The sequence below is a fragment of the Schistocerca piceifrons genome, chromosome 10 (assembly GCF_021461385.2).
Source record: "Schistocerca piceifrons isolate TAMUIC-IGC-003096 chromosome 10, iqSchPice1.1, whole genome shotgun sequence".
NCBI classification, from domain to species: domain Eukaryota; kingdom Metazoa; phylum Arthropoda; class Insecta; order Orthoptera; family Acrididae; genus Schistocerca; species Schistocerca piceifrons.
In genome coordinates, this window is record NC_060147.1 from 96,045,622 (window position 1) to 96,070,289 (window position 24,668).

A 24,668-nucleotide genomic window follows, 5' to 3' on the forward strand; every position below is an offset into this window, starting at 1 on the left:
CTGGTACTATGAGCTCTCCCACCATTGAGATGGGAACTCTCACTCGCTCCAGATACTATTGAAGATGGTAAGGAGATGATGCTGACAATCTGCTGGCAGCTGTTTGAGCATTTGGCTATGGATGCCTTCTGGTCCCATGGCTGTATCAGGGCAAAGGGTTAGGGCACTGAAGAATTACCACTCACTGTTTGGTGTGTTATAGGGCTCCAGGTGGTGTGTAGTGACGTAAGTCCAACTGCTCAGTTTGCTGTTTGAGGGCATGAAAGGCAGGTTGGTACCTCTCAGACACAGAGACTCTACCATAACACAGAGCAAAATGTTTGGCTACAGTGTCTGGGTCCGTGAAGACAGCCTACTTCAAGGAAATACCAAGTATACATGCAGAAGACTGGTATCCATAGATGCAGTTGATCTTCGCAACGAGCAACAAAATCTGTTCATACACATGCGGCTGAACTTGGAGACTTTTTGAACATTTATTGTGAATGTATTGTGAAACTGTATGAACATTGTACAACTTCCTTAGCAGTGAGCTTTGTTTTTTTTCTGGTTTAATATGAATTCAAGTGCGCTATGGTATTAATCAAAGTAGATTATCTGATACATTCATACAGTTTCAGTTAACGTTATTACCATCATTTTTCCAAAATTAAATTCCCCATAACTTCTGTTGAAAACTTGTGCAATTGTCTGGAATTTAAAAAACAAAGTGGGCCAAGTAGGTAATAAACTAAAAATTTTACGAAATTACATCTTTGCTTCTCTGGATGTTCTGGAAAATTACTGCAGATACACATGTGGGACATGTTTTATTAGATTCACCAGATCAACAACAACAAAAAATGGAAATCGTGCTTTACTTTAACCTTGTACAGTTTTATAATGGCTTTATATTAGCGAAGTTGCTAAATTTTAGGCAAAATCTTACTAGCCGTAACTTCATAACTAAATATTTGCTGACCTATGTTTATATGAACTTTTTCTTTAGTTTTACTTGTAGAACAACATATTAAAAATGGGTATTAAATTTAGGGCATTTTGAGAACACAAGACCTTAGAAAAGCAACTGAGGTGTCAATAAGATCACGCTTTCCAAGCAAAACTTAAAAACTGAAACAAAATCAGTCTGATCGTTATGAAATGATCTGCCTAAAAGAAAGAAATAAAAACAGATTAGAGCAGCGTTTAATGTGCCTTTGAATTATGCAAAAAATAATGCACAGCAAGTCTGCTGTGTCATATGCATGTGTAATCTACTTCATTTCTTACTTTAGACAAATCATTTCATAAAACATTTGACTGATTTTTTAAAATATGCTCCCATCATTTCAACATATTTGCAAAATCATTAATGACCTTAATTTCAATGTTCTCCAGTGTTTTATTATTCATTGGTTATAAAATTTTAGGTGTAACATATATTACAAAATTTCTATTTAGTAAAGAATACAAGACACATTATCAGAAACTCCTTCCAGAAGGGAACAAATAAAAAAAAATTGCACTCTGCTACATACAGCCGACCTGCAGCAACCACAGCTGTTCCCGACTGAATTATACACACAGGCACTGCTGTCATCGTCTTCTTCACGAGAATAATTTAGTTTATACAAAGGCTTCTGCACTATATAACAAAGTTGGTTCACTGATACTTCATAAATAAAACAGATAGGCAGTGAAATGCCTACTTCATCTCCACATCTCCATCTGGTCCATTATATCTCAACCTCAGCACCACAGTAACAGGTGTAGTGGAGTCAGCTACTGCTACCTGCAACAAGGAAATTTTATTTGTAACAATAAAACAGAAACAACAAGGCTTAGCTCTCTTCAACAAACCAGAAATTTGCGATAGGTCAGCATGTCACTAACACAGAACTGAGGACAAAGATACTTTCAATTTTTGTTCAATGTAACTTTAGATTTAGAAACAGCTTTTGACAATATTGACTGAAATATTATCTTTGACATTCTGTAGTTATCGCGGATAAAATACAGAGATCGATAGGTTATCTATGACTTTTACATAAACCAGCCTGTAGTTTCGCAACTCCTCTATATCCCGTGTTATTCAATCTGCATAATGAGCAAACACTAAAGGAAATGAAGGAGAAATTTAGAAAGATAATTCGATTTCAGGAGGAATACATTAAAGCTGAGGTTTGCCCGTGCTATTATAATCCTGTTGGAGACACCAAAGGACATGGAAGAGTAGTTTAATCGAATGGATAGTGTCTAAACGAGTTTTGCTATTTAGGTAGAATATTAACTGAGAATTGTGGAGGTTATAAAATACAGGCTGACAAATGCAGCAAAGCTTTTATGAAAAACAGAAACACAGTTAACATTGACAATAAATGTAATTCTTAAGATGTCTTTCTGTCTAGTATATTGCCTTTCAAGGCAGTATGGAAATGAAGAGAACAGAATCATCTGAAATATGGTTCCACAGAAGAAATCTGGAGATCCAGTTGGTACATTGAATAACTGATAAGAGAGATTTTGAATCTAATCATGGAAAAAAGAAATTAAGGCACAGCTTGACTAAAAGATGGTATAGGTTGATACAGTACACCTTAAGACATTAGGGAATAGCAAATTTAGTAATGTGTGTGTGTGTGTGTGTGTGTGTGTGTGTGTGTGTGTGTGTGTGTGTGAGGGGGGGGGGGGGGGGGTGGAAACTGTAGAGAGACCAAGACTTAGCTACAGCAACCAGGTTCAAATGGAAGTGTATTACAATAGTTAACACACGAGACAAGGCTTGCACACGATAAACTAGTAAGTAGATCTGCATAATGCACTGCCCCCATTATAATGTTGAAGTAACTACATATCAATACTGCAAAAATGTAGTCTCATGGCAGTGACACTGAATAAAATGTTCTTGGGCTTCCAGCAGTGTCAAGTGTTATGATACTTCAGAATTACAACCAAGTACTCATTGGCCATTTGTCATGTGACATTATTGCAGGTGAGATGCACATATGGCCTTATATACTCTATCTGGCAGCTGTGATGTCACCGGTGCTTACGGAATTGCCCTATATGGCGATACATTGATTCTGTTTTCTATGTGCCCCTTCAACCCCACGATCACTGGACCCACGTTGTGATAATGTGCTGAGATGCAGGCCACTATCACTGTTCAGGCTGTTGGTAACCTTTATTATGATGGCTTCTTTAATTACACAATCCCAGAAGCTGCTAGTTTGAGCTGTGGCAGAAGTCATATCTGATCTGGTGACTGTTTTTTTAGAACATTTTCAGCTACAGCAGATTTTCAGGGTAGCATAGGCAATAAAGCCTCTCGTGCTCCTTCCTGTGTTGTTCTTCAATGCGCACCATTCATCCAATAAAAGATTGGTCATATTCACAAGGTATCTTGTAGGCCCCAGGTGCCTCAGAACACCTGGCATCTACAAGACATTGCAAGTGTGGCCAATCTTAAGTCGGAAAAACAATGCAAACTGGAGAACACAGAAATTAGCAAAAGACATACCAGGGCACACTTTACAAAACTGTCACCAGACCAAATTTTACAATACCTCTCCCATGGCTCTCACTTGTGGCTTCTGGGACTGTGTAATTAAACAAGTCATCAAAATAAAGGTCACAAAAACAGCTTTAACAGAGTCAGTGGCCTGTAGCTAAGTACTGCACTGGATCCAGTGAGTTTGCAAGGATGTACCTGCAGCCCACCAGCAATCATTTCACATGACAGTTGCCAAAGAGTACTCATCAGGTTACCTTCCATTAGGAATGTGGGTGCACTCAATGATGATGACACTTTCAAAATGATGGAGCACAGCAGTCATACTTTTCTTTCAGGTTTTATTAAACAAATCTACAATTTCAGCTAGTGCTTAGTCATTATCAATGCACTATTTCATAGTATCAATGCATGTCCTAGTATGCCGGTCCCTTGTTGTTTGGATTTCTGTCACAGTTCATTCAAGACTTGAGTCTTGACGTACTAGGACATGCATTGATACTATGAAATAATGTATTGATAATGGCTAGGCACTAGCCGAACTCTATATTTGCTTAATAAAACCTAGAAGGAAAGGACAACTGATTGCTATGCTCTATGTTTTAACCACTTTATGTGGCTGGAAGCTTGTAAACACTTTATTCACTATTTAGTACAGGCTTGCAAAATACTTCCCAGTAAACAGCACATTGAATTACCAAACATATTTAATAAGTAAAATCTGGTTCTCTCTAAAATGTATGATGGGAAGGTGAACAGATCTTTATGCTAGCACAAAGATGATGCCAAATTAGTTTTCTTTATGTCAGTGCAATAAATGAAGTGCCACTTGAGTCCTAGGAATAATTTTGTTTCTACACTTTTTTTGACGTATCACTCATCCCAAATATCTTTACCAGAACAAAATAATTGCACAGGTTGTCAGTGGGGTGGGGAGTAGAGGAATCACTTGATTCCATTAGTGACAGGTATAGTTTGTGCTGCAGCTATTGTTCATGCACACTGCTGAATGCCTACATAGCTCTAATTTCTGCCTACTTCTGAGCTGGAGGTGAATTTCTGAAAACATTTCAGATTTAAATTTTTTGTCACACGCTACAAAACCCGCTCGCTCGCTCACTCTCCACAATTAATAGAAAGTACAACAACAATCTAGTAATATTAACCCTTCATTTGGCAGTGTTGCTCTCAAGCAACATCAGATTTACATTGGCCTTATGGGACAACAAATACTTCCCAGTGTCTGTTACTGACATTGTTGCCTCCAGGCAACGTTCCTTTACACATTGCAAATGCCAGTTGTTGTAATAGTACAAGGTTTTCCACACGAGATGGCAGTTTGTGCAGTGGTGTTACAGAGATCTCATGTGAGCAACAGGGGTGTCTTATTTTGGTTCTGAAAGAGTGGATTTCAATAAATTGGCAGTAATCTTAGCAGATTTTCTTCAAGAAATACCCAGAGGTGAGTTTACAGCAGAAATATTTCAATCTAATATTGTCTTGAATTACGTAAATAGTATAAAACTTTTATGTTGCCTGTGAGCAACATTGCCCATAGTTGGGACATATGCCATTAGTATATTACATATGCTTGCAGCGGATATTCAAAACAATAAAACCGTGACACTTGCAAGCTCATTTTGTGGTGTCCAATCACTTTCAGCAGTAAAATGATGGGACAGCAATGAAAAAAGAAGAATTGAAGTGTCCTGTCCCAGTATTGTACATCAGTACAAGCAGCATATGGGAGGAGTTTATCTTGCTGGTATGCTGATAGAGCTCTACAGAGTACCAATCTGAGTGTTGTAAATGCCTGGCTGATATTTCGAAAAGAACCTCTGGACAAGAAGACCTCACTGAAGTCATTCAGGGCAGATATTGCCAATGGTTTGATGTTTTCAGGGAAAGGGAAAGTAGGAAGGCCCTCAACAGACATAACACCACCACAAAAGAAGAGGAGGAAGCCAACAGCTCCGACTGTTACACAAGATGTCCGATTTGATAATATGGAGCATTGGCCTGTATACGGTCCCAAGGCCGTTGTCGTTATTGCGCTTCGTTCCAAAGAGAAACTGTTTCCAAAAATTCCATTGCAAGAAGAACTAGAAGGGAAAATGAAACAGTTCTATTACACAGCAGGAATGCATAAATGTGTTTATAAATTAAATTATTCACGTACAGGAAACCTTTTGCTTGAGGTTATTGGCAAACACTTTTTTTCTATAATATGTATAAATGTGGTCTATTGCTGGCAATGTTGCTTATAAGCAACATTTCATAATTTTTGTCAAAAATTTCTAAAACTGACTGAATTGTATTTCTTTAAGCATAACAAATAAATATAAGCACTGAAAAATTTTTTTTGTTTTTATTTTCACCATTTGCCAAATAAAGGGTTAAAGAATACGATATACGAAACTTAAAATAGTTTATTGAGACAGGTTTGCCTTATTACACTGAAAGCAGGATCTGCATTTATGAGAGACAGTGTAACTCACCTCATGACCGTTCTCCAAACCAAGTTCCCCAAGTGTCTTTGTAAGGTTCACTCGTGTCTTCTCCTCGATGCTGGCGACAGTTGGCATGTACAGTGTTCGATTCTTCCCGTCGACCATAGCTGTCAGGCCAGGATTTTTCATCTGTAAGGCTGGGTCGTCGCGGAGTATTGTAATGAGGCCTTCCAGTTTTACGTCTGGACCCTGAAATACAACATATAAAGTAAAATGATACTGTGTTTCACAATGGGTGGCATCAAATGTACTACACTGCAGAAAATCTAAAGCAGCTGTCCAGCACAGTCACCGACAGGTAATGTAGCAATACTGGACTTGACTCATACAGTTGCTGAAGGCACAGTTAAGGTTCACCTCAATCAACTGGATGCCAAAATATGTGGCATGGTAACATTGCCAACAAGCAGACCTAATCACTTGATTCATTTCAAATAATTGAAGTTGCAACTGTTTCTCTAACAAGCAGTCCATACGAGCAAAGCAACCGCAACTTTACCTGCCGTTTCTTGTACTTTAGATAACTGCGCTATGCACAGATCTGTTTAAAAAGATTAGCTCAATAACTTTGTAGGGTTGAGCCACACAGGTCTGCTTTCGTGCACAGCAGCTAACTTTCTCCAAACAATACCCAGTAGCCATAATCCTTCAGTAAAGATGCCTATGTAGTGGCGGGAAATGCGAATTAATGAAATACACAGAAATAATAAATAATATATAATAAATAATTAATAAAAGGGTTGTGTTCTAATGTCTGTAATTGATGTAGAAGACAGAATTGTGATGAATAAGATTTATTGAAGAAAGTTAGTCTCAGGTACACAGAAAGTGGTCCTGTGATATCTCATTAAAATAAAGACAGAAAATAACCTTATTAAAGGGAGTAAAGTTGTGTTGAGGGCGTTAGGGTGTTACAAGAATGGTACCAGAATCCCCAAGCAAAGTGGTCGTCCAAGGCTAACAAAAACTCCATCTAGATCAACATACATAATCCGCAAGCCACTGTACAGTGTGTCATGGTGTGTACTCTGTACCACTACTAATCATTTTCTTTCCCGTTCTACTCACAGATCGAGAGAGGAAAAAATGACTGTCTATATGCCTCCTTATAAGCCCTAATTTCTTTTATCTTCTCTTTGTGGTCCCTATGCAAAATGTATGCTAGTGGCAGTAGGATCGTTCTACAGTCCGTTCCAAATAAATTAAGCCCATTCGTGATCACAACACACATCTTAAAGTAATGTAGCGGACGTTCACCACAAAGAATCTATTGCCAACTCGACTGAAAATCACTATATCAGTGGCAGGTCTGCCTTCTTCAGTAAAAGCTTTTTCATGATAACATTTAAGATTAGGCATAACTAAGACTGTTTTGAATATCAAATAACTGTACCCAGTCACTTCTACAGATTTTTTGACTATGTGTTTCAGATGGTTATCTGCAATTATAAGGGCAATCCAAAATCAAAGATCCATTTTTTTTTAGGTATGCAGAGGAACTGTTAATGCAATTGTTGGCAATGGTGTTGCAATTTGTGCTTCCCCTCTCAGACGAACATGCACACACCTCTCTGCCATGCTCTGTTTCGGCTTGTCATTTGTCGAGAATGGAGTCCCTGTCGAACACTCCTGCCAACTGCAATGTTTGTGCAGTCATTAAATTTTTGAACAAAAAGGCATTAATCCCATTGAAATTCATTGCCAGTTCATGAAAATGTGTAGGGGCAGTCGTGCACGGATTTCAAAAATATTTGCAAGTGGTGTAGAGAGTTCACAGCTGAGCGTACTACGCTTCACAACACAGAAAGGAGCTCTAGGCTCCTAATTTCCAATGAGGCAGTTGCACAGGTTCAGGAAATTTTCATAAGGATTGAAGGATCACTCTAGAAGCTCTCAACCTTTTGGTTCCTGAGGATTCCCGAAACATAATCCACACTATTTTAACGGAAAAGCTGCAATATCTGAAGGTATATGAAAGACTGGTACTGCATACGCTGGCAAAAGACCATGAACAGCAAGAGGTTGATACTTTCTGTGAATTTCTTCATTGTTATGCAGATGAAAAGAACAACTTCTTAGACTACTATTACAAATGACTAAACCTGGGCATTCCATTTAACACCCGAGACAAATCAACAGTCATGCGAGTGGCGATATCCCTCTTAACCTGCGCCTCAAAAATTTGAACAATGCATCTGCTGGTGAAGTGGTGGCAACCGTGTTTTGGGATCAGAAGGGGGCCATCACTGTTTGGCTTTCTGCCTTCTGAGACAATAAACATTGACTAGCACTGTGAAACACTGAAAAAACTCAGGACAATTCAGAGCTAGAGAAGAGAAATGTTGAACAAAGGTGTAAGCATTCTCCGCAACGAATTCCCTTACACCATTCATCAAACTGTTGATCTCTTGCAAAACTTTGGTTGGAATTTCATCACCCGTCCATTGTACAGTCCGGAGATGGCACTGAGTGACTACTGCCTGTTCCCCAAGTTGAACGAACATTTCTTGTTTCAAAATTTCATTGACAGGGAACAGCAGCTTTATTTAAATTCCCTACAGCGTTTATTAATGGTTCTGTCAACAGCTGCAGTTATTTAGTAGGGGACTAGTTTTGAAACCTTATAGGTTCATTTTCAAGCCTGGTCCATTGAGGTTACAGTATGTAGTTATCAGTGAACAGTAAATACAAAATGGTATTACAAAAAAAAGCTCAAATGCGAGTGCTAACATGTGCTCTATAAATGTTAGCAGGATGAATGCCATAATCCAAAATGCCTGTTACCAAGCCAAAATCAAACCAGAGGTCAACATACCCAATAGCACCAGCAAACTTTTGATGGCACAAGTGTCGCACCTCACGTACAAGTGCATCCCCAGCCAATGGGAGTGTCGTGCTTTAAAATGGGGATGGGTCTAAGCACCTTTATTAAAGCCGACATCAATACAGTGAATGACAGCAACAAATGTACAGGCATTACACAAATACAAATACCAGAGTGATGTATACCTGTCACGTAGTTCAACAGAAGACAAGCATTTCATGTTCAAGAGTGCATCAACAGCCAACAGACACATCAAATTAAAATATGGGACATTGCAGCACCTTTATTTACCAGTCACATGTAATATTTGCTCCACTGCAACTTCTGTATTGTACATACAGACAGTTGCCTTCCAAAAGCCTACATACATATAGTTTACATACATAAAACATTTAAAAACATTACAATTGTTTGACTAATAAGTTTTGTAAAACACAGTTAAATAATCCTAATAAAATTGTCTCATAGCGCTGAATAGTTACAGCACCACGTCATGCATGACTACTTTGAAATCGCCTTGTTGTGTACTCACAGTGCCTACCTATTCATGCGAGCTCTGTAGTGAATTACAGAGGACAAGTACTAAAATACAGACACTAAAGCGTTTTACATTATTCCAAACAATTTTGCATCATTGGTCACGCATGTTGCACGAACAATGTTTTCCGTATAGTGCCTCTATGATCATGCCACACTTCAGATACACACATCATAACCTGAGATAATTTACTAACTCGACATGCCAATTCAATTACAGATGCACTTAAATGCTCTCCTATGAAACATTGTTTCACATTTAAACATCCTGATCCAACAAGTTTACTGGCTCAATACGCGTCTAATTACAGATTACAAATGATACAATATCCACTAAAAAGCACTCATGTGAAACACTGTGCTATGCATCACACAGTGTGCAGTACTTTGCTGTTTATTCGCTGTGAGGTAAAAATAAAATGTCCACATGTTGGTACATACACGAGTAGGACGTGAAGTGCTTACATTACAGTGACCTTGTCAATGTGCATGGTATGAAGCAGCTCAAGAAATCACAAAAACAGAAGTCACTAAAAGTAAATTATGTCAGCTCATAGGTGGTGTGATCATAGAGACACTGTATGGAAAAGGCTGTTCATGCAGCATGCATGACCAGCAACGAAAAATTGCGTGGAATTGTGTAAAAGACTGAGTGAGGTGGCGCAGTGGTTAGCACACTGAACTCGCATTTGGGAGGACAACGGCTCAATCCTGCATCCGGCCATCCTGATTTAGGTTTTCCGTGATATCCCTAAATCGCTCCAGGCAAATGCCAGGACGGTTCCCTTGAAAGGGCACAGTCGACTTCCTTCCCCGTCCTTCCCTATTCCAATGAGACCGATGATCTCACTGTTTGGTCTCTTCCCCCAAACAACCCGACCCAATTATGTAAAATACTTGAGTATCCATATTTCAGTACTCATCCTCTGTAATTCGAAACAGGACTTGCATGAACAGATGGACCTGTGTGTACAGTACAACGCAATTTCAAGGTGGTTGCACATGATGTGATGCAGTAATAATTCGGTGCTATGAGACAATGTTTTAGTAGGGCTGCATAACTGTCTTTCACAAAACGTTTTAGTCAAACGATTGTATTGTTTTGAAACTTTTTATGTATGTAAACTATATGTATGTAGGCATTTGGAACACAACCACCTGGAACACAACCACCTATATGTACAATGTAAATTTGTAATTGAGCAACAAGTAAGATTTGTTTCATTGTACTTTATATTACATGTGACTGGTTAATAAAGGCACTGTGATGCCCCCATTTTAATTTGGTGTGTCTATTGGATGTACACTTTAACATGAAATGCTTGCCTTGTGTTCAAAAATGTGACGGGTATGTGTCACTCTAGTAGCTGTGTAGTACCTGTACATTTGTTATTGTTATTCACTATACTAATGTCAGGTTTAATAAAGGTGTTTAGATGCAACCCCATTTTAAAATGCGACACACCCACTGGCTGGGGGAATTCGCTTTTACATGAGGCGTGATGCTAGCACCATTGTAAGTTTCCAGGTGCTGTTTGCTATGTTAACCTATGGTTTAATTTTGACTGTAACAGGCACTGTGGATTGTGGCATTCATTCTGCCAACATTTATAGAGGATGGGTTTCCACGCAATGTTTATGATTAAGATCAGGCACTGTCATTGCAGGTATGTTTGCATTCCAATAATCAATTTGTTACATTTGGACTTTTTATTGTAATAGGCCTACCATTTTTGTATTCACTGTTTTTGTGGCCACATTGAGCCAGGTTTGAAAATGAACCTGTAAGGGTTCGAAATTTTTCACCTTATAGATAACTGCAACTGTTGACAGAATGCTTTAAGGAATTAACATTGTCTGGATGGAGGTTGTGCACCAATAAAAGATGAGGTCTAAAACATCCTGCAGTGTATGACAGCGATCTGGTAATACATGAGAATTGTAAAAGCTGCCACAGTGTTTACAAAAGACGCATCGACTGAAATAGGAATTTTGCAGAAAGATAAAGTGTTCTTCAACCCTTACAGTGCTTTAACTATTATAGAAAATAATCTAAAAATATAGGAGACCTTACTTTTGGGATTGCCCTTGTAACAAAACTTAACCGACCTGTATGTACAATTTTTCCTAGGCAACCTGTGGCACAGGCTAAGTTTCAGTTTAGAAAAAGTGAAGAGCATAATGTAACAGTTTGGGAACCCAGCCTGTGACCACTAAAAGAGTGTCACTCATATAGCCTTGCCACCCATGGACAGCTAATCTATCAGTGACAACAATTCCCCTACCCAGTATGCTGAAGGTCTCACAAAAGGCCTTCCCAGCCAGCCACTACATTCCGAAACTAGGCAACAAGAAGATTTCCCATGCCATATCCTCACATACCCCATATCTCTCCACAACCTCCATAAATCAGCTGGAAAGGAGTACCTCCAGGTCACTCAGTATCACACCAGACTTGGGCAACTGAACCTTCTAGACTATCATTGTGCCCAGAAATGAGGGACATCCTGTTAATGATCCTTCCCACTCTTCCTTAAGTGGTATTCCACTACCCATCAACCTAAATAACATTCTGGTCCACCCCTATGCCATCCTCAACCCCTTACCACAGGGGTCGTATCACTAAGGAAGACCCAGGTGCAAGACCTACCCCAGCCACCCACCTAGCACTTCTTACTCCAGTCCTGCTACAGGATTATCCAATCCCATTAGAGGCCAGGCCACCTGTGAAAGCAGCTACACCATATGCCAACTATGCTGCAACCACTGCACAGTTTTTCATGTCGGTATGACAGACAACTGGCTGTCCATCAGAATGTGTGGTCGCCATCACACTGTGGCCAAGAACAAAGTTGGCCACATGCAGCTCACCACATCATGCTGCTTCACAAACCGGGCCATCAGGATCCTCCCATGCGTCTCCAGCTTTTCTGAATTACACACATGTGAGTTATCCTTGGAATACATCATTCACACCTGTAACCCTTCTGACCTCAATCTTCACTAACCTAGTGTCCCCACAGCCTCCATGACAACTCTTACCCCACCCTAGTCCACCTACGAAAATACAATCTCTGCATTGTGTATTCACCCAGAACAATATAGAGGCACAGGCATGTGTGTATTTTTGTGCTGTAGCTTGACAGATCTATTCTGAAAGTTAGAATAGTTTTCTTTCTTTTTTGTGCGTGCATCTGTTGACGAATCAACAATTCTGCTATTCAGCGAGTGGTCCTTTACTTCTAAATTACATACATCGAAGTTAAATCTGATTTTTTGTTACCTCAAAGACAAAGAAACTAGCAGTAAAGTAGAAAAGGAGTACAATTACTACGCCAATAAAAATACAGCCCCCCCCCCCCACTCACCTCAATATCAATAACTCTGGGCACTTGACTACAAGCGAGGCAATCTTCTTTCTTCTCCGCCTCATACGTATATGTGTAAATGCCATCGGCATCATTAAACACCATGTAGTTGTCCATGGGAACACAACAGCTCGTAGCCAGCTTGAAGGCTTCTGTGGCACATGCCGCAGCCACCACAGCATTCGTAGATGCCACTGCAGGTATTATGTTCTTCACAACACCCTGTAACAAAGTAAAACTTTACCTTAATGCATCATCAAATTCATGTTATACTTTTGACGACCATACTACAAAAGTTATTACAACGAAAATAATCAATTATTGACTATATAATGTAAATGGATGGACAAAAAAATCTACTCACCAAGCGGCGGCAGGGTAACACACACACACACACACACACACACACACACACACACACACACACACACACAAAAGGATTTAACTTTTACACGCTTTCAGAGCCAGTACCGCCTTCTGTCAGAAGAGTTGAAGGAGAAGGAAGAGGGGTGAAGGAAAAGAACTGGAGAGGCTTAGGGAAAGGGATACAGTTCAGAAAAGTCGCCCAGAACACTGATCAGGGAAGGCTTACCAGGTGGGATGAGGAGGGAAAATTGATTGTTGGGGACTGCACCAGATGAAATTTGAAGATCTGGGAGCTTAGATGTGGAAGACAGGGTAATATGCAAGACAGAGATTACTGCTAAAACTTCATGTACGAGTTAATAAGAGTGAGGAACCTAGTGCATTGTATGTAACAAGGGTGGGAGGGGATGGTGAAAAATAGAAATGTAAAAAAATGAAAGACGTAGAAAACTAAAATGGAGTGAAAAAAGTACCGTATTTACTTTTTTCCTGCGGCTTAGAATCGAGTGCAAAGTAAGTGGAAGTTCTGAAAAATGTTGGTAGGTGCCGCCACAACTAACTTCTGTCATCGAATATATGTAGCGCTACGCAGGCATGCTTCGCAGGCACAAAGACAAATACTGGCCCCAAAACCTCTGCGTCAGTAAATAAATAATAAAAAGGTGGAAGACGAGCTTTTTTTTCTCTGCCCCAAGTTTCGACCACTGCATTTTCATACATTATCCAACGAAGTAAATACAAATTCCGTATTGTTCCTCTTCGAACGTAGCAGCATTTCAATGTACTACGAAAATCCGACTGGCAAGACTGTTTGGGAAATTTGTCAATATGGCCAACTCTGCTTTCTGAATTTTTTCCTAACTGTGAGAAGAAATGGTTGCTAATAGGAACTTTTATGAATTGTGAAAAACATGCAGTATTCTCTTCACCATAAGAATAATACGAATATAAACATTTTGCCATGTATTCTTTCGTGTTTTCTGCTACCTCATTTAAATCTTGTCTGCCTAATAAACTACGAAACTAGTGAGACAACAGCAGATGCGGAAGAATATACATACCATGTCATGTTTATATTCGTATTATTCTTATGCCTAATAGTGATACAGTCAGAAATTAAGCGACTAGAATTTTAAATCTAAGATGACTAATTTCTGTGCACAATGTAATGTACTAAAGAGGCGTCTGTAAAGATTTTCAAACGGAAAAAATTTTCACTAAATTCTCGTTCAGAACATCTTCTATCATATGCAGTTTATTATTTGATTCTTGTTGATCATTTTCAAAGAAAGCAGCAGTGTAAGTAGCAACGAATAGCAGTCTCATGCCATTGTTTCGCTAATGAGACGATTCCTCTCTTTGTTTTTTTTTTATTGTAAGCGGCGGTAGCGTGCACAAAAGCAAGCCATGCCGCGAGCAGCGACAGGCCGTAAACCCTCATTTTCAGAATGCGACAAACAATGCATGACACAGTACAGTAATGCATTTTCAGCCTTGCGTGACGGAAACACCTATAACAAAGAGAACTGCACTTGTCAGATCAAAGAAAAATAAGCAATCAATTCAAACCAGATGAAGCACGCGAAAAAGGAGGGGTACCCGTATAAATACGGATGGAGCGCCTGACGCATAACAACGGCTACCTGGTAAAGCTTAACTAAATTGTGTCTCATATTACAATGGACCAAGTTTGTTTCGATTTGGAAGTGCGGCGTAAAACTTTTCTCTCCCCTTGAATTTCGAGTCTCAGATTTCAGGTGCGGCTTAGATTCGGGAAAATTTTTTTTCCTCAATTTCGAGTCATTTTTCAGGTGCGGCTTAGATTCGAGTGCGGCTTAAATTCGAGTAAATACGGTAGTCACTGTGAAGAAATGCTGGGATAGAAGGAATTAATGTAAATTAAGGCCCAGTGGGTGGCGAGAACCATGGACATGTTGCAGTGCTTGTTGCCACCAGTGGAGTTCTGAGAAACTGGTGTCTGGGGGAAGAATCCAAATGGCATACGATCCAAATAAAGGACTGGAAAAAAATAGGGAAAGTCATGAAAGGATTCTTCCCCCAGACACCAGTTTTTCAGAAGACACACATTATTTCGGTAGAGAATGTTGGTCTCAATTCAGTTTGTAGATGTATGTATAGCTAGCTCATTATATATGGATGTCTGAATAAAATGCACAGTGTCAGGCATTGGGGTGTACATTACCCGGTAGCTGCACCAGAGGCTCATCCAAAGGGTGTGGGAACCCACAATAAAGGGAGGGCTGTCAGTAAAGCCAGTACTACACAATACATCTAAAAAAACAAGCTGTGATTTGAGCAGACAGTTTATCTGCCAGGGAGAAATAGAAACTGTTCTATCCTGCCATGGACCTGTGCAAATGTGGTAGAAGAGGGGCATGCACAGAACAAACCATTTCAAGTGGACTTTCTGGTTATTTTTTTCACTTGCGGTATGCAGGAGAGACATACATGAACTCTTGAGAATTTTTTTTTGGCTACTGCTCAAGATATTCGACACATTTATCAGTAACTTTTTATAAATACAGTAAATAATAATAATAATAATAATGTGGGGCTGACAGGCCTTGTGCAAGTCTTTCAATCGGACGCCACTTCAGCAACTTGCGTGTCTCTAGCCTACCCCAGTTACCAAACCAGGGAAAGGAGAGCTAAGGTTAATGTGGAACATAAACCATGTGTCATTTCTGGTAATTACTCGCCCCATACAGTAATAAAATAAATGAAAATTCTCTTTTTTTGAATTGGCGTTGAGAAAAGCTGTATATTTAATGATAGCTTCTTATTGTAGCTGTACCATTATAAGGTATGTCCACAAACGTTTAGCTCCGAGTTTATGTCTTCTATGTATATGTACATATAATTTTGCTTTTGATGTGTGTATGTATCACATTAATTGGTTAAAGTGTGAAATAGCTTCCCTCATTACTGTGCCACTTGTGCAAATCGCACCATATATGATCGACAGCAGTTTTTCAAAACAAGGTATGTCCATTCTGACAAAGTTCCTAAATTCCTGTGGATCTTAGGGCTCAAATGTTTCATTAACAGGGAGCGTAAGTCCCTGCCTTCATGCCTTTTCCCCAGTCAGTGTTTAACACAAGTCCTACTCCTGACATTACATTGTCATTCTGCCATTCTAACAACGAAGGCGGACACCATCATGGCAAATACTGCATAGATAATAGCAGCCTCCGTGTCAATCACTGAAATGTAAACACAGAATCATTTGTTAGAACTAGGATAACAAAATTATCACATTAGTCCATAACTGTGTGTGACTAACATAATTTCATTCTAGCTCCACAAAATAACAATAACTGCTTAATAAATATGACTCTAGACCTCATAGAAGTCTCAATATCAGTAAATACCAGATGTGGCTATGTAGACTTTCCCAGCGTATTAGTATATCAAATTATAGTCAGGTTTCCAGCCGGATCAAACTGTCATCTGAGCACAATGTTTCAGTGAGAAAAGCTACGCTGCTCTCACCAATAACTGAGTCCACTCGCAAATGATTGCACCTTTATATGCATCAGAAGTACAACAGCACATGCGCTAAATACAGTGCACACGCACTCAATCATTCCTGCTGCCCCTGGCGCAAAAAATGTTGCAGTGCCTCCCGTGGTGAATACTATTAAAAATGATATAGTGTTACAAATGATTATTCATAGCCAGCCAATTCAGATGCCGTTGTTTCTTAATACCTGATAAAACAGGATTCCACGTTTTACTTAGCAGATATCCATTATCAAGATTAATGATATTATCTGCTAGTCTGATTTCGACAGATTCTTTTAAAAAACAATCCCAGTACCGTGAAGCATTTGCAACTACTTGCATTTCATTGTATAGCATCCTGTGTCCCTCTGTAAGGCAATGCTCATCCACTGCAGATTTATCTGGTTGTAATAATCGTGTATGGCGATGATGTTCAATACCCCTGTCGTTGACGGTCCGAATAGTTTGGCCAATGTAAATTTTTCTGCACTCACACGGTATTTTGTAAACGCCAGACTACCTCAAACCTAAATCATCTTTGACAGAGCCAAGAAGTGCTCAAATCGTAGCTGGCAGCCGAGAAACACATCTGATCTCATATTTCTTCAAAAGTCTATCTATCTTGGCAGACACATTCCCAGCATAAGGAAGAAAAGCCACAGATCTAAAGGTATCTTCAGAAGGTTCAGGTAGGTGTCCAAACTCAAAAGCACGTCGAATTTGTTGGTCTGTATAGCCGTTATTATCGAACACGTCCTTAAGATGTTGCAGCTCCTGTGGTAAATTCTCAGCATCCAAGACAGCATATGCTTGTTTAAGGGGATACGGAATCGGATTTTGGGTTAAAAAAATCGAATTTTTTTTTTATTGGCGTATTATATTCTGCCATGTTTCCTCTTTAAAATGACGTATCATACATAGCTCTACTACAATTATAACTATTTTATTTTTATATATTTGTGAGATCGGGTATTGCGCTTTAGTTATACACGTCTCTCGTGGCTGACCATGAACTTTTTGGCAGTACCTTTAAAGTGACATGAATTCAAATATCCCGGTTTCCAGCGACTATTTATACACTAGTTGCCCGAAAATGTTTCTCTCTGGTTTCCTCAAGTTACTCTTTGACTTTGTGGCGGGACTGTTTTGTAAACAGTGTGATATAAGGAAGTAGTTGTTGTTGAGTTATTTCGTATTTAGTGCTTCATTTTTCGCAGTGAAAATGCCTAGAGCTAAAGCAAAAGTATTTAAAAAGCGTGTGAACTGGCAAAAGAAAAGAAATAATGATTCATTAGCAAAGCAAAGCAGTTCATCATCATCACTGTTGGAAAATGTGAATCCACTTATTACTGATTTGCCGAACGAACTTACACCAAATGAAAACAGTGCTTCTCATAAAAAACTAAGAGATTTGGAAGAGAAATATAATTTACTTGATAGAGGGAATGAAGTTTTTGAACTCATTGATACGAATATATTGTGTGAAGCTCTTGAAAACAGTTTGTGCTGCAAAAAATGTCATGGAAACGTTTCTCTGAAAGTAGAATCCCATGTTGGCCTGGCTGCCCAGTTTAATTTAATATGCAGTGTTTGTAAATACAGCTGTAAGTTTCCAAGTTCGGTTTCAGTAACTGTAAATAATGGATACAAGAAAACTGAACTTTATAGTGTAAATATTAGGTTAGTTTATGGATTGCGAGCAATTGGTAAGGGCAAAGCAGCTGGTGATATGCTATGTGGTGTTCTAAATCTTCCAAGTGCACCTTCAAAGTTTGAAGCTTACAATTATGTACTAGGATCTGCAGTTGAAGATGTAGCACAGAAGTCAATGCAGGTTGCTGTGGAAGAAGCAGTGGAAGAAAATGACGGCAGTCGTGACCTCACAGTGGCGTTTGATGGCACGTGGCAGAAAAGGGGCCACACCTCCAACAATGGTGTTGTAACAGCAACTAGTGTTGATACTGGCAAGGTTATTGATGTTGCAATAATGTCTAAATACTGTAGGTGCACAGGCAGGCTGAAAAATGAACACAGTGATGACTGTATTGCTAATTATTATGGTAGTAGTGGTGGCATGGAGGTTGCTGGGATGAAGAAAATTTTTCATCGCTCTTCACAGTGGTATAATGTTCGCTATGTCAAATATCTGGGAGATGGTGACTCTAAAGCATTCAAAGAAGTTTTGGAAAGCAAACCATATGGGAACAGTGTAAATATAAGCAAACTTGAATGTATAGGACATGTGCAGAAGAGAATGGGTGCCAGGCTGAGAAGGTTAAAATCAGTTATGAAAGGGAAAAAACTAGATGATGGGAAAACCTTGGATGGCAGAGGAAGATTGACTGATTCCATAATAGACCACATTCAGAACTGCTATGGCCTTGCAATCAGGCAAAATACAGGCAATCTTGAAGAAATGAGGAGAGCTATATGGGCTTTATATTTCCACACCGCATCCACGGATGAGCATCCACAACATGGTTTGTGCCCCAAAGGTGAAAACAGCTGGTGTAAATACAATAGGGGACTAACAACAGGAGAGAAATACATTCACCACCACAGTCTACCATCAGCCATCATGGCAGAAATAAAGCCCATTTTCAGAGATCTGGCTGACAGAAGTCTTCTGATGAAATGTCTTCACGGAAAAACGCAGAACCCCAACGAGTGCTTGAATAGTGTGATATGGCATCGTCTCCCAAAAACAGTGTTTGTCGGAATTAATACACTACATTTTGGTGTGTATGATGCTGTGGCAACCTTCAATCTTGGAAATATAACTAAATGCCAGGTCCTTCAAAAGTTGGGTATGTGTGTTGGTTCCCGTACGGTACGTGCTATGTTCTTTTTAGATCAGCACAGACTAAGGCATGCTGATAATATAATCAAGACATTAGTGAAAAAAGCAAGACAGGTGCAGAGGGGTGCCAAAAGAAGACTTGAAGATGATTATGAAGACTGTGAAGGGGGTATTAGCTACGGATCAGGAATGTTTTAATCTTCTTTCTCCGTTTCCCGTAAGTTTACTTTTTACTTCATCTAGGAACATTATCTCAGGTACTGGTCAACCTAGAAGTCTGAAATTTTTATGACGTAGTGACATAGGTCCCTATTACATACTGAAACAACGATTTTTTAATTACTTGATTTACAAAAGACTTAGGGGTGATAGTCTAGTAAAAAGCGATGGAAAAAATTTACTTAAAAATAAATGTACAATATCTCTGTAAGAAAATACTTTGACAATAAACTGTTGTTTCAGTATTGTTGTAACATATGAATGCACATACAGTAAAATTTTTACCTCTCTGTCTCCAGTAGTTTGTGAGAAAATGTTCCCTATAGTAGGCATATATTAACATTGCGGGGATAGGTGATTCCGTATCCCCTTAACCAAGGTCCGAAGGAATCCTGCACGTTGAGAAGGTGAATGGCAACTGGTAGCATGTAAATACCAGTCGGAATGGGTAGGTTTCATGTTAACACTGCGTCCAAGAGTTCCGTCATCTTTTCTATAAACTAGTACATCCAAAAATGTAATATTCTCTCCTTTTCAATTTCCATCATGAATTTGATGTTCGGATGAAGACAATTAAAATAGTCCAATAGCTGGTGCAAAGAGTCTATTACATGTGACCAAACAAGAAACATATCTCAAAAAACACAAAGGCTTCAAAAATATGTTTTCACGGCCATATCCTCAAAGTTCTCCATAAAAAGATTAGCGACTATGGGGGGATAAAGGACTCCCCATAGCCACACCGTCAGTTTGTTCAAAATATTTGTCATCTTGGAACATGATGGCAGAGCTTTGTCATTTACATATCAGTTTTTCATTAATTAAAATCAAAGACCCGAGTAAAAGGGACACCACACCAAAACTAACAAGTAAATCAGAGGGACCAAGGCGAAGCAATTTTAAACACTGAATAAAATCCATGGAGTTGGATACATGGTATTCGCATTTACCCACATGAGGGCTGAGAGCCGATGCTAAATATTTTGCCAAGTTGTAAATTGGTGCACCCAAATTAGAAACAAAACCTAAATTATACAGTTTGCCAAAAATCCATAAGGATGGGATCCCATTGCGCCCTATTGTTTCAGACTAGCAGATAATATCATCAACCGTGATAATAGATACCCGTTAAGTAAAACGTGGAATCCTGTTTTATCAGGTATTAAGAAACAGTGGCATCTGAATCATTTGTAACTATATACCGTTTTTAACAGTATTCCCCACCAGAAGCGCTACAACTTTTTTTTGCGCCAGGGGCCAGCAGGAAGGATTGAGCGCATGTGCACTGTATCTAGCGCATGTGCTGTTGTACTTCTGATGCATATAAAGGTGCAGTCATTTGTGAGTGGAATCAGTTATCGGTGAGAGCAGTGTAGCTTTTCTCACCTGATGATGGCGACCAGGTGGAACGCTGAAATATTGTGCTCAGATGACAGTTTGATCTGGCTGGAAACCCGTCAAGAATTTGATATCTGTAAATACCTGCTGTACAAACATATCAATTCTCACTCAATGGCATAAATGAGCCTGTGATTCAGAATGTGGATCCTTGGGATTCTAGCGCAGACTTACATGTTAGTTGTATCATGTAGTAGGGCTAACGAAAAAGTTGGCAGTTCCAAGTTAGTATGTTTGGGGCACTGGTGGAAACTTGTAAATGAAGGTGTGTCATGTAATACTGGCTTAACTGTAGGTCTTGCATACACGTTCTTTGTGAGGGGGGTTTAAGTTCTCATAGAAGGTCTTCAAGTTGTACCGTTGCTGACTGTCGTATTTGAAGTGGCTAATTCTATTGGAGATGGTACCGAATCAACTTTGTAAACACTGAAACCAACACACTCAGTCAGTTACAAGGCATAAAATGGGGCTCAACATAACTTTATGGTGAAAGAGAAGGGTAAGAGCTGTTACTTATGTTTTTCCTGGCGAAATGTTGATAGCACTAGCTGCTACATGTGAAGCAAATGCAAGAGGTGGTGCTGACAGCTGTTTTAAGTACACAGTGAGAATACAACAACCACAAAACATTCTCTAGAGATGAACTTGTGTTCAACAAAAATAGTGATCAGTAACCTTTAACAATTAGTGCATCAAGGCTGTGTGGTTGGCAACAAACTAATAGCTTACACTGCAATCAAACCAGAACCTGACAGTGTGCAAATTATCCGAGGGTGCAGCACACAGCAATTTGTAGTGTGATAGTTTGGAACTGTCAAAGAATAAAGAAGGGATAGCAATAAAAGTGCCAAGCTTTGATCTGTGATGCTGTCAACAAGGTAATTATCCACGATACCTCTGAACACTGACTCTTCGGATACCATCTTGATTGGTTTTGACAACATACAACCTAAACTTAGACTTCTAGATGACCAACAGGTCATTTTGTCATCATAAACAGCTTTCCATTGATCTATCACATTCCCCATCCCTTGCCATGAATCTTGAATCCTTGGTAGACAATTTCTTAACATAGTCTGTCAGTTCCAAAATTGCTCTACTTAATCACCTATTCCAGTAAAGCAATATTGTTATGATTTGCTTTATGAAGTTGTGGAAATTGTGCTATTTGTACAAGTTTCTTGAGAATTACATGCCGAGTCAGGCAGAGCACCTTGGACCCGAGCAAGTATGATACAGCTGACTGGCAGTAGAGATGACCCACAGGAAATCCTCTCTAGCCCCCATTCACTTTACATCTATACCAATCTTGTGAGCCAGACAGGCAAGACAAGGACCCTAATCCATGCTACGTTTCAGTGCCACACTTCACTGCATTTGGTCGAGCATGCCAAGTCTATGATTAGGGTGAACTTGTAGTGCTCACTTCCCCCCCCCCTTCCCCCAACCTACCCATGACCATTGGGTGCACCATGCACCACCAAACTCATACTGGGCAAGGCTGCAAGGGTTTTCAAGACGAAACCCAAAGGAACAGTATACTAGCTTAACAAACAATGGGATGCTGTGCGACGAGTGCTTACAAGAGCCTTATTAGAATTGTTGAGCACGACATGATCAGATTCTCTTATGTCTGATATTATACTGCTTTTGAAGTTGCCTAGGCAATCATAAGGCAGAGGAGAATAAAAAATCCTCAATTTAAAAGCCTACATTGGAAAGAGAAATGAACACCATACAGTGTCAAAATGGAATACAATGAATATTACCTGGACAAGGCGATATGTAACACCCATTATGCCAAACTGTGCAGCACGCTCTGATGCTTTCTCACAAATCCATCCAATATGCGCTGGGTCATCCCCATCAATTGGAACATCACACCACGGGGACTCTCGCGGCCACTGGATCACCTGAAAATGAAACTCTGAGCAGAAAATATAATAGCAGAATCGTTTGTTATGAAATAATTAACAGATGTTCAAAATGCTTGTTACAAAATCTCAATTATCTCTAGCAGCAAATCTCTTTGAAGACTCCTGTGGGTTAAACAGGAAAGCAAGGTGAATGCTTACATAGCTGCATAGTCAAAATTGTTACACGCATGTAAGATAAAAATGATAACCGAAGATTAATACTAACTATCATCCAAGTGAACTTTTATGTGAGACTGCATACCAAAAATGTTACATACAATATAAAATACAAACTATGTGAAGAAAACTAACTGTATTTTATAACTTTCGTTTTCTATAGTGAGAATAAAAACTCATTTTCTTCCATCTGTAGCATAGTAAATACACAAATTTTTTTAATCACTCAATATGTGGTCAAAATAAAATTCTGCACTATAGCAGGCTATTGTCATCAGCTTCTACTACTGGCAAATGCTCTTGTAAATTTTATTTATGTCCCCCTTTCCTTGTAACGAAAAGATGCAGTCCACAGTTGCATAATGCAAGTACTGAAAGGGATAAATAGATTACCATATTTGGAAACGACATGGGAGTCGCATGCTCCCTGAAGAACACTTAATTAGGATTAAACAGGAGTCCCACATTTTACTGTATTATGGCCTACACAAAAGACGAGAAAATTTTGCAAGCAAGCAAAAACTGTACAAAATAATACTTTGGGATGAAGTTACACAATAGAACCACGATATTAAAATAAAAATTCCCTTTATTTGCGTTAAATGTCACGTACAATACTCACTTACCTTCACATATTCAATACAATGCTCTGGCAGACGCGGTGTGTTTGCAATTGTACAAAGTGGGTATGTCACTTGTGGGGGAAAGAGATCCAGAGTGCATTCGATGCAAGCAGTGACACCGGGTAGTATCACTCTAGCATTGCCCTTAAAGCCTTCTGTGCCACCGTCAACCATTGGCACAATTGATGTTCGATCTAACTCCCCGTCCTCATACTGAAGCAATGATATCAACATACCATTTATCCACCGACGGGCGACTATTGAATCGAGACCACAGACAACTAAGTGAAAGGATCTATAAAACGATTCGTCGAAATCTTGAATCTTACAGAAATGTGGCGTCACACGGCAACCGGGGATCCGGTTGTTTATGAAGTCTGCTGCAACTTCTGCCTTCGATTTTCCTATATCTTTTCTTCGGAACAGAAACTGTCTGTTAAGGTTAGAAAGTTCAATTGTGTCCATATCTATTACGTGTATGTCTTTAAATCCCATAAGAGCCAAGTCTTTCAGTAATTCACAACCTAATCCGCCGGCACCTATAACCAATATCTTGCATGTACTCATTAAAAAATTTAATGTTTCCGATGACGGTTCGAAATCAGGGTGACAAAAAGGCCCCGACCTCTCCAACACTTTTCTCAAATGACTCCATCTACGCTGCATCCCGTCTCCGTCACCACCACTCATTATTAAATATATGAAGTTGACGGCCCAAACAATTACACCTCCATAACCACACAGCGGGCAGAGATGTGATACACTGTCAATGACGTATATCTTATCTTTGTATTATTTTCGTGTCAGAATCGCACGCTAAATGGCTATGAAGTGGTTTTCAGTAAGGTAACATAAAAGTTTCTGGGAATATTAATTTCCTATTTTAATAATTAATTTGAAATAAATAAAACTTCC

General features: G+C 39.3%; 1 protein-coding gene across 1 annotated transcript; it reads right to left on the bottom strand.

Annotated features, from left to right (window-relative positions):
- Positions 1-1,361: 1,361 nt before the first annotated feature.
- Positions 1,362-24,614, bottom strand: LOC124719009 (NEDD8-activating enzyme E1 catalytic subunit). Its single transcript, XM_047244678.1, has 5 exons — positions 23,757-24,614; positions 22,807-22,950; positions 12,730-12,951; positions 5,989-6,189; positions 1,362-1,771 (listed from the first exon to the last, which is right to left on the bottom strand). The coding sequence occupies exons 1-5, from the start codon at positions 24,441-24,443 to the stop codon at positions 1,685-1,687; spliced, it is 1,341 nt and encodes a 446-aa protein (XP_047100634.1). The 5' UTR covers positions 24,444-24,614; the 3' UTR covers positions 1,362-1,684.
- Between the last annotated feature and the right edge of the window lie 54 nt (positions 24,615-24,668).

Coding starts and splice junctions, on each gene's coding strand:
- LOC124719009 (XM_047244678.1), bottom strand. CDS start 24,443: ATGAGTGGTGGTGACGGAGACGGGATGCAGCGTAGATGGAGTCATTTG. Junction 22,951..23,756: donor ATTGTATTGAATATGTGAAG/GTAAGTGAGTAT, acceptor TTTCATTTTCAG/GTGATCCAGTGGCCGCGAGA. Junction 6,190..12,729: donor CCAGAGTTATTGATATTGAG/GTGAGTGGGGGG, acceptor GTTGTATTTCAG/GGTCCAGACGTAAAACTGGA.